The 11490-nt window shown below is 39.3% G+C and overlaps 1 protein-coding gene across 4 annotated transcripts in view; it reads right to left on the reverse strand.

The window, feature by feature from the left end:
• The window catches only part of TANC1 (tetratricopeptide repeat, ankyrin repeat and coiled-coil containing 1), a 176916-nt gene that overhangs the window by 46917 nt on the left and 118509 nt on the right, over positions 1 to 11490 (reverse strand). For 3 of the 4 annotated variants that reach the window (XM_042465113.1, XM_042465128.1, XM_042465120.1), the window contains exons 5-6: positions 3003 to 3133; positions 1041 to 1230 (exon numbers count right to left, since the gene is read on the reverse strand). In XM_042465113.1, coding sequence (XP_042321047.1) covers positions 1041 to 1230; positions 3003 to 3133 — 321 coding nt within the window. The remainder of the gene's footprint in view (positions 1 to 1040; positions 1231 to 3002; positions 3134 to 11490) is intronic. The other variant, XM_042465137.1, reaches the window with a different exon arrangement.

The raw sequence follows: 11490 nt of genomic DNA on the forward strand, positions 1-11490 counted from the left end.
ATCCAAAACTGTCTACATGGGTGGTTGAGATAGTGACCCTTTTGCTTAATGGTTCAAGTGCATACAAATTTTGTTTCATGCACAAAATTATTAAACAATATGTGCATAAGGTGTATCGGAAACAGAAATGAATTTCACATTTAGACTTGGGTCCCATCTCCAAGATATCTCATTTTGGATATGCAAATACAGTTGTCCCTTGGTATCCATAGGGGATCTGTTCTGCACCCCACACACACACCCTGCAGATATCAAAATCCACTGGTGCTCAAGCCTGCGTTGTCCCCAATGGCAGTGTGTACATAAGTCACATCACCATTAGGGACAACCTGCACTGTCCTGTGGCAGTGCATGTACGTGGCCATGCTGCCATTGGGGACAAGGGAACTTAATGGTGATGCAGCCACCTGCATGTGTCACCACAGGACAACAGGGGTGTCTCTAATGGCAGTGCAGCAGCATGCATGCACTATCATTGGGGACAATGCAGGCTTGCTGTCAGCAGATGCTTGAATCAGCGGAAGGCAAGTCTGCTGATACCGAAGGCCGACTGTATTCCAAAATCTGAAAAAATTCAAAACAGTTCTGGTCCCAAGCATTTCAGATAAGGAAGATTCAACCTGTAATTCTCTTCTGCAAAAAACAAAACAAAACAAAAACCCTCATCCAATACATGGTGTCTGAATGTCATAGCAGGGCCACTCCAGTGAGGACCTTTGAGATTCCAACCCCACTGTAATCCACCAAGAGCTTGCATCAAAAGAAAGTTTAGGCATGACTAAATGCCTACAAGAAAAAAGAGAAAAGAACCACTGAGGATGACATAATTATTTCAAGTGAAAGAACATTTAAAAATTTTTTGGAGCATGGAGATTTTGGAACTGGAGCCAAGTACTAACATGAACTAAGACAAGGGAGCTTTAGCTCTAGCTCGGTATATCCTTTCAGTCTCATAGCGGCCCACCTGCTGATCACAGAAAAGCAAGCTGTAAAAGAGAATAGCAAGAAGTCACGGCATTACTAGGAATTAGAGTGCTTACCTATAATTCCACTGTCTTTGCTTTCCAATGTGGAGCTCGGGCTGCTAATGGTCCCACAGGGACTACTTTTGTTGGCTGCTGTTTTGCCAGCACAGCTATTCAGAGTTGAACAGGGACTGTCGGTGCTAGGCGACGTTGTGCTGCTCGTTAGTGTAGAGCAGGGACTGACTCCTTGACTAGCAACTGTGCACTGCAAAATGAGTAAAACAAAGAATTAATGCACAGAACACAGCACAACATCCATGATGAGGAAAATGAATACTCACTAGACAACAAAGTGAACCCAAACAGCTTTCTAGCAATACTGGAAAAATTCAGCAGCATGATAAAATGATGTATTTCATGGTGATTCAAAAGGCAAAAGCATGAAGAAAAACTAGTTTTAAAACTTGCTATCATGAATTAGTACAAGTCTTCTAGAATGAGAAAGACTGGCAGGTCCCTGAGTTTGTCTTGACTTACAGTAAAATCATCAGCCGAGATCCTACATGGACAAAGCAGAGTACAATGCTCCACTTCCACAGTTCCAATGTCCCCTTCTCCCCTAAGCAGTAGTCAAGCCATAGGAATGGCCTCTGCTGCTGGTTATCATTAGGGAGGAAAGGGGAGACATTTCAAATGATGAAGAAACAGCTGGTCTCAGCTTGGAGGAGGGAATAAGTGAGGATATGATCACAGATGTCATACATCCTCCTCTTCCTTCTCATAGGAACCCAGAATGGCTGCATGTCCATTATCCAAATTCTGTCTCTTCCTTTCCTACTAGTAAGCAGCAGCAGAATCAGCAACTTTTTCTGGGGCTGGGAAGCTGCCAGCAGCAGGGGGAGGGGCTAGATCACAAATAGCTATAGAACTGCTCCCTGCATCCCATCCAAAAGATGTATATAGCATGGAAGTCATCCCTCCATATCTGTGGATTTTTTTTTATCCATGGCTTGAAAATATTTTTAAAATATATAAATTCCAAGAAGCAAACCCTGATTTTGCCATTTTATATTAGGGACACCATTTTACTCTGCCAATGTATTTAATGGAACTTGAGCATCCACAGATTTTGGTATCCACAGGGGCTCTTGGAACCAAACCCCAGCAGACACCAAGGATCCTCTGTATGTCACTAACAGGGTGCAATCCACTGTCTCCTTGTAGCAACCCACCAGAGATTAAACAGATGTTTCATTGCTTAGCTTGGCCTGGGAAATGGAGTCAAGCTAGAAGTGCCTGCTGGATAAAAGCCCTTCAGTTAAAAATACTCATCCACAAATATGCGTGGAATAAGAAAGTGATGCTATATTACACACACGCAAGTAAAATGACAAGTGTCTTTCATCATCACAGAAATCTGATTTCCAAATGTGAAAGCAAAAAACACTGCTTTAGAACACCAAAAGCTCTCCAGCACACATCCCCAAAGCCAGACAGCATATACTTCATTCATTGTTTGAATCTGTGATGTCTTAGGCTGTACCTATACTGCAGAACTAATCCAGCCTGACATTAGCCTTTTCTTTCAGAAAGGTCTAGTGCCACAACGAACTACAGTTCCCAGAATTCCACAGCATTCACCCACAGCAGTTAGAGTAGCATTAAACTGGATTATTTCTGCAATCTGGATGCTTCCTTAGGAACAATGGTGCAGAGTGCAGATAAAACCCTAAATATTCACAGTAATAGCCTTCCTGTTTTATTATTTGAAGTATTAATTGAAAAATATTCATTATGTTCTCATAATTCAACTTTGCTTAGTTTAAATAACTTTCTTGCAGGGAAAAGAACAGAAAAATTAAATCACAACTTGTTTTTTCCCCCACAGTCCTTTCAATAAATGCATCTTATTACCTACATGCTGTTGTAAGTAATCATTATTGTATATTCTTAAGCTTGCTTTCCATTAAATATTTTGAAAGCAGGAATTTCAGATGTATCCAGACTACTATTTTTAACTGGGTTCCATTAGCATACCATGGTTTCATGTTTTTCTTCTGCAGCGATATGGGCAGAGGCTGGAATTCCTTCTCCTAGTAAAAATCCTAGTCTTGTCATCAGTTCCTGAGCTGCTGGTGAACAGCCTGATTCTTTATCTGGTTTTGCTTCTAGGCAAAAGAAAAAAGAAAACGAAAAAAGAGGGAGGAAACATAAATACCACAGAGAAGTGTTACACTGGCATATTTTGCAAGAGTAAAAAAAAGAAAGAAATGTACATTCATCCAAATCTGAATCCTGCCTTTAGCAATAATACAGTTTCCAGTAAGAGAAGCAAAAAAGAACTGTGAAATGGTATCAATGGGTGTTAAATTGTCACATGTGGGCACATTCTATGCAAAAGTTTAAAATCCAGGCCACAGCATACCAAAGTGAAATGCTTTTAGTTCCCATTGATTACAACAGGAAAGATCTCAGCATGTGTCTAACCTGTGAAATCAAAAGATCAAACAAGGCATAGCCTAGGTCCGATTCCCCATTGAGGCAGATTAACAATGTAGGCTGAATCTGTACTGCAGAAATAAGGAAGTTTGACACCACTTTAGTTGCCATGGCTCAATGCTACAGAGCCCTGGAATCTGTAGTTTGCTGTGGCACCAAAGCTCTCTCGCAGAGATGGCCAAATATCTTACAAAACTACACATCATAGGATTCTATAGCAAATAGTCATAGCAGTAAAAAAAAAGTGGAGTCAAACTGCATTATCTCTTCAGTGAAGATTCAGTCCCAGATCTGCAATAATCGATTAAAAAGAAAGAAAAAGAAGAAAAAAGCAAGATTGCATGCCTACTTTGAAGGGGAAGGGGCAACAGGTAGGCATCTTTATCTGGAGATCACAATCATAATTTCTCTCTCTCTCTCTCTCCATTTCTCATACATCATACTCAAGCATGGGAATATACATACATTACCTGAAGCTGGAGTTACGTCAAGGATGAAAAATGAAATACATTCACACAATACTTGTATGCAGTGTCCAAGGGCATTTAATACAGCTTGAGTCTCCCTTATCTGAAATGCTTGAAAGTAGGCATACTAAGATTTTGGAGGTTTGGGGATTTGGAATACTTGTATTTTCATATATGTACATAATGAAATATCTGGAGATGGGAAAAAGTCTGAACACAAAATTCATTCATGTGTCATATACACCTTATAGCCGGAATATAGTTTTATACACAATATTTTGTAACAAAGGTCCAAAGCACACTGCAGAAATATTCCAGTTTGAGACCACTTTAACTGCCCTGCCACAAGGGAATCCTGGGAATTGTAGTTTATTGTGAGATCAGAGCTCTCTTACAGAGATGGCTAAATGTCTCACAAAACTACAGTTCCCAGAGTTCCCTAGCATTGAGCCAGGGAAGTTAAAGCAGTCTCGAACTGGATTATTTCTACAATGTGCTTTGGACCAAAGTTGGTGAACACTGAAAACAAAGATGTCACTACCTTAGCTACCAATGACAAAAGTTTTGGCTTTTGGAATAATTCTGATTTTGGAATTCCAGATAAAAGAGGCTCATCCTGTAGCCCCTTTGAGATTGATTTATTTTAGTATGCGCTTTTATGGACATCTACCTCAGATGCACTGACAGAGGGATACTAAAACCACAAGTATTTAAACAAAGTTACGCAGTTGTAGGAATGGAATAGAAAATTGCAAATTGTGACCTGGGTCATAAATCTTCATAGCTGTTAATACAGGTTTTTCAAGAAGCTGTTGTTGTTTTTAACTACTTCTTTTTTCAAATAACTTGCCCAGTATTACTTCCTGCTTTTGAGTCTCTCCCCAGCACTACTGGAGATCTACTGATGAACTTTTCATGTTGATCTCCTTTGCTCCTCTGAGTCAGGGATGGGCAACTGTGGAAAGCTAGGGGGGCACATTAGCCCCCTAAGAAACCTTAGAGGGCCACACAAGCCACCAAAAACAATTGCCCACAAACACCTACAGGGAGTATGGAGGCATTTCCACCCATGTTTTGGTTTTCAAAAAAGGGCTCCCATTACACCTAAACTGGCCACGCCCCCCTGCAAAATGTGGTTGTAATGCACCCCCACGTCTCACAATGGACATTTTGCAGGAAAAAAAATTTTGGGGGGAACATTTGCATAAATTGTTTTTGACTCCAGGGGGAGGGTTTTCCAAACAGGATGAAAATGCCCTCCACACTCCCTAGAATGGGTGCATTCTGGAGGGGAAAAAAGTTGCAGCTATGTTTTACCACCTGGGGGCTGCATGCACCCCACAGGCTGCACTTTGCCCACCCCTGCTCTATGGCTCATATATGATGCCAGATACTTTCAAGACATTAATGAAATAGCCTTTTAGTAAAACATTAGGAAAAGCTGAGAGAGATAGACTTGGGGCCAAAACAGCCACCCCTTTGAGCGCTGGATCAGGGCTGTGGCAACCACATGCCATAGCCCCGATCCGGGAGGGGGTTGCCCCAAAAAGGAGCAGCAAAATGCCGCTCCCTTTTGGGCTGGAAAAAAGATGTCCTTTCCGCTGGGGCAGTGGTTTTTCCATGTTTCTGTGGTGTGGCGCGTGTAAATACCACGCCACAGAAACACCATGACGCCATCCATTATGTGGTCAGCGGGGCAGCATGACACTGACTTCGGAGCAGTGTCAGGGCGTGCATACACCACGCCCCTACACCACCCCGAAGCCATGTTTTTTGATGGTCTGCTTTGCCCCTTGGTCTACTTCTTCAGACTACAAAAGCTTACACTACAACTTTTTTCACACAATTAGTCTCAAAGGTGCTACAAGATCCCTTTGCATTAGGAAACTGCAAGGCTGATTCTGTCAAATATGTTAATGGGCAAATGAGATATTAGTATAAACATACTTACCTGGCAAACCAATCCCAACACTGATAACTTTTCATGTTTTATACTTCATCATATTTTTATTGCTACTTCCATTGCAAAGAATTACAGATTTTTTAAAACTTATTTTTCTAATGCTAGCTACTGTGAGAATATTTTCATACAGGATCATCTGTAAATGTGCCTTTCCTCCTTAATTTCAGCGTGTTGGAATATAGCAGTATTGCAGCATAAAACTGAGATGACCTTTAATAAGACAAACTAAATCTTAAATGAATCTCAACAACTGGCTCAGAAGGAATTATTGAAACACAATTCCACTTGCCTGAAATGGACAAGACATCTGCTTAATCTTGAGCTAAACTAACAAAAAAGCCCTAGTCCTCAATAGAAAGGATTTAACAGTTTTTCCAGCATCCTTCAAATGATGAAACACCTCCTCATTTCTCTTCCAATCATGCCTTCCAAACATTCAAAACAAGAATCTAATCCTTCCAGAAAGTAATCTGCTGTCCTTAATGCCCTTAATAGTGTGTTGCATCCTATATTATAGTGAGAAAAGTACAAACAGGAGTGTTACTTTACAAAAACTAGTGTTACTAATGGCTGCACAAGTGCTAGCAGAATAGTGTAAGCAACACCTCACCAAACTGATAAATTGTGGTTTTTATAACAACTTGCACAAGCAACTGGCTGGATTTGACCTTTCTGCAAGAAAAAAACAGAGTTTCTGCAAGCTGCAGAACCTTTTTGCTTACAGAATAATAACTTGTATGGGGGAAAATATATCTGCATGCTAATAAAATTTCATGTTATTTGCTTGGTACAAATAGTAGTAGCTGACATCATATTACCCATTTTCAATATCATTGTCTTCAAGCACTTGCTAAACAGCAGTATATACACATGTTTTACTCATGAAACTTCCAATTTAATTTCTAGATGCACTTATAATAAGAGGTCTGCTATTTCTGTGGATTTATTGTTGGTTGATATATGACAGATATGACATTTCCAAGAAGAAAAAATCAGGTTCACTTTAAAAGGTGATTGCAAATAACTTGTTGTCTGCCTTCAAGTTGTTTCCGACTTATGGCGGCCACCAATCAAACCTATCATGGAGTTTTCTTGGCAATTTTCTTCAGAGGAGGCTTGCCAGTGCCACCCTCTGAGGCTGAGAGAGTGTGACTTGCCCAAGGTCACCCCAGTGGGTTTACATGGTCAAGCCAGGATTTCAACCCTGGCCTCCAGAGTCTTAGTCTAACACTCAAACCACTATGCCAATAATTATCTGCTATTAAACAGTGATGGTTAAATGAGTTGGCGGACTATTGTTATGCCATTATTACCCTGTTTATTCAGACAGAAAAAAATGATGTGCTCAGGTATTTTTCTTTTAATTTAAATATGGATACTGAAAGGTTTGTCAGAACTTTCATAACTAATCTATTACCCTGTTCTTCCCCAGGTTAAATATATGAAAAATTGGCATCCCTCTTCTGACAATCTGCTTAGAATGATCAGAAACCAAAGTGAATCACTGGGAGACTATAAACACTTTCCACCATTAAAATAAATGCTGAAGAAGTCCAAGTACAGTATGTTTATGTTGTCATAGCAAAGATATCACTAAAAAGGGAGGATGCCTTTGTAGCGATATAAGCTGTTGCCAATTCAGCCACATAGGTTTATCCAGTTCAAAAAGATCATTCATATATTGGTGCAGGAGACAGATTTCAGAGTTTCCACTATGGGTCACAGTAGCCCTGCTAGTAGAGAAAAGAGGAAAAATTCAGCACTGTGCCACCCTTCCTGCTCAGAGAGAGGGTTAAGCAGATTTGGAATGGGGACTATTACAATCAAAAAAGTAAAATAAGAGTAATTGCTAAACAGCACCATCTCTTGTGTCACATCTATTTTGCCTCTAAGGTACATAGCATATAACAATAATGTGTTTACCAGAGGAACAAGCCCTGTACCTCCAATTTACAAGGCATTTCAGGACATAAGCCTAAGAGGATCCATACCACCAATGCTATACAAAAACACAGACACATATACTATACATATACCCACACACAATTTTTTTTATAAATCTCCCTCAATAGAGTGTGATCTGATTTATTATGTATTTAGCATTTATGAAAAGAAACATTTTTTAATCCAACAACCTGTAAGCATTTGATCTGAAATATTTGATAAGGAAATAAAGACATACTGTAGTTTAAATACTATCTTCAAATAAATCCAAATCTTAATGTGGAAATTATTTTTACTAGACCACATGTCTTTTCTTCTTCTTCTTTTTTTTACAAAAACATGTACTTTCTTTATATCACTGTTTTAAGGGGAAAGGGCACTGAAAATGGTGACACACTCTTTTTAGCACATGCAATGAATTACATATAATATGCTGTGGTTTTCCACTCCCAGTTTTGTTGCCATTGACACTTCAACAGCTGTCGAATTACTTGCCTAATAAAGTATAATCAATTCACTGCCACTAATAAAATTTTATTAAATATGTTTTTTTAAGAAATAGAAAATTTCCAGCTGAAAAATTATGTAATAGCAACTTTTCCAGAATTTTCCACCCTACATTCCTGACTTAGGTCCAAAACACACTGCAGAAATAATCCAGTTTGAGACTGCTTTAATTGCCTTGGCTCAGTGCAAGGTTAAATGTCTCACAAAACTATGGTTTTCAGGAGTCCCTACTATTGAGCCAGGAGTTAAAGCAGTTTCAAACCAGATTGTTTCTCCAGTGTGATTTTGATCTTAGTCAATCTTTAGTTAGAACTTTAGTCAGTCTAAGTTCATCTTTTCATTTTCCCCATAACAGTACCTCTTTTTTAAAGTTAAGAGGAGAAGGAAATAAATGATATATCAATGAATGGGTTTAGGGTAGGAGATGGTTAATATTCATATGTATTTGTAAATATTGAGATGGGTGTTTTTTAGAAACAGTTTCCCACCTGATAAACTTGGCAGTTTAATCCCCAAAGAAATTTACACCCATTTTTATTATTTCATTCATGGTTATGTGTCTTCCTCAAATCAGGTTTCAAATGAAATAGCATTTGACAATGATTTTTACATAAATGTTATGTGTAGGGCGGGGTGCCATTAAGATACTAATTGTCTTAATGTGCAGAGATGCTACTGTATAGAGAGCAGCTGCTGCTGAAATCACAAGTAAAGTAAAAACTCTTCTCTTACTCTATGGGTTGGATTAACATCATTTTAGCCTCCTGAATACCATAGGCCAAGAGCAGACAGATTTCATGCATGCTGCATTACATCATATTGTGCTAGACATATATACACTTAAAGCTGAGTACTGTAACACAGTATGTCTGGACACAATTTTGAGCCTTCAGATTTGGTAACAAATGAACTGAGATCACAGCCATTTTCAAATAAAAATCCATACCTGGCTGCATTCCAGCAGATTAAATCGGTTATCTTCTTGTTGTTACTGCTAAAATAATGATAGCATGATAGAGAAGACCAAGAGATGAAATGGGACCCCAGGAGGGTTGACTTCAGCCCCAGGGCCCTGGATTCCCTATCCCAATAGATATTTTTTATACATTACATCTATGCTTCCTTTCTGTGTAAAACAGTAGTGGGTGACCCTCCAGGCCATGGGACCAAGTCAGCCCTTTAAATCTTTCCATCCTAGCCTCCAGCTACTTCTCCTCACCAAGTCACCTATATTAATTTACACCATCCTATTCTGGGTCCCACCTACAAAACTGATTGTAGGAATTTTGCAGAGGTTGAGGAATGAGTATACTTGAAAAGAGAGAGAGAGAGAGAGAGAATTTTAATTAAGGGATGCATTTTAGTTAAGGGATGAGGGATGGAATTTTAGTTTGTATATGTTATGTACTGTTTAGGTATTTTATTTGTTTGTGTAAATCATTTATGCATTTTATGTGTTTTTATGTTATTTTGTAAACCGCTTTGATCATTTTGGAAAGGTGGTATATAAATAAATTTATTATTATTATTATTATTATTATTATTATTATTATTATTATTATGATGAGAGAGAGAGAGAGAGCGAGTGTTACTACACACTGAACTAAGAGGGAATGCAGACTGGCACTTTGTGCTGGTCTGTGGGAGGAACAGCAGCGTAGCGTCCACATACTAGACACCGTGACTCTGCCCCCTTCGCACCATGATGCCATGTGCCCTTCTACACGGTGCATGGCAACATGGTGTAACTCTCACACAGCGCCCAAACAGCACAGTGCGGAAGGAGTGTCATCATGCCATCCCGTCATGGTTATGACGCCTCTTCCGGGGAGTGAAAAAGAAGCCCCTTTTCGGGATTTCGTTTTCTCCTTGTGGAGACCGCAGTGTGCAGTTGCCACAGCCTCCATCCGGGACAAAAAGGGGTGGCATTTCGCCGCCTATATGTACAGCCCCTAAGTCACAAAAGCCACATTTGGAGCTTTGAATGCTAAAACTACAACCCCATCCCTTGTTGGAATGTGCATGTCCCCAACAGGCTTTGAGCCAGGTTTTTTTTTTTTTTACTCTCTTGGACTACAGCTTCCAGAATCCCCATCCAGAATGGCTCAAAACCATATTGACTGGGAATTGTGGGAGTTACAGACTCCAACATTACTTTTTTGAGTTCTGTAACCAAAGCAATAGGAACTTCAACAGCAAAAAGCTTCCCACCCTTGATATAGAAGAACAAAACAATTCTGATGTTTCTTTTCACAAATATTTTAACCATTTGAGAATTTTGCCAAACAAAGTAGCAGGGCTCTGTCTCTCTGTCTCTCTCTATGTATATAATAAAACTTTTATTTATATCCCGCTTTTTGTTAGAGCAATCAAAGCGGCTTACAACAATTAAAATAATACATCCATATATACAAAGTATCCCCCCTTAAAAAGAGATTAAACAATATAAGATTAAAATTATATGCTCTTAAAAACCAATTAACAGTGGGCAGAGTCATCACATATATGTGGGGGAATCATCACATGGCCAAGTACTGTAATTTATTCTGGGAAGGCCTACCGGAAGAGGTTCGTCTTGACAGCTTTCTTGAAGCTTTTTAGGTTGGTAATTTGACGGATCTTTTCCGGCAGGTGATTCCATAGACTGGGAGCAGTTGCAGAAAAGGTCATCTGGGAAGTCGCAGTCAGTATGGTTTTTATAGGTTGCAATAAATTCTTCCCAGAGGACCTGAGTGTATGGGGAGGGTTATATGGAAGTAGGCAATCCCTTAAATAAGTTGGGCCCAAGCCATGTAGGGCTTTAAAGGTGATAACCAACAACTTGTACTGTGCCCGAAAAGTAATAGGCAGCCAGTGGAGTGACTTTAGTATTGTTGTTTTATGGTCACACCTGGATGTTCCAGTAATCAGCCTGCCTGCCATATTCTGTACCAGTTGAAGTTTTTTGACTAGGTACAAGGGTAGCCCCATGTTTTAAGAACAAATATAAACAATTAAAGAACAGTGCTTTTTGTTAAAAAGAAAGAATAAAGAGAGAGTAAACTGCTTGACTTTTAAAAATGCAAACATTGTTACTTAATTTTAAAAAAGTTAAGCAATGAAAAAGAAAAAGCAATCTGTATGCTGTACATCTCATTCCCTGCAC

This window comes from Sceloporus undulatus, chromosome 1 (assembly GCF_019175285.1).
Source record: "Sceloporus undulatus isolate JIND9_A2432 ecotype Alabama chromosome 1, SceUnd_v1.1, whole genome shotgun sequence".
NCBI classification, from domain to species: Eukaryota; Metazoa; Chordata; class Lepidosauria; order Squamata; family Phrynosomatidae; genus Sceloporus; species Sceloporus undulatus.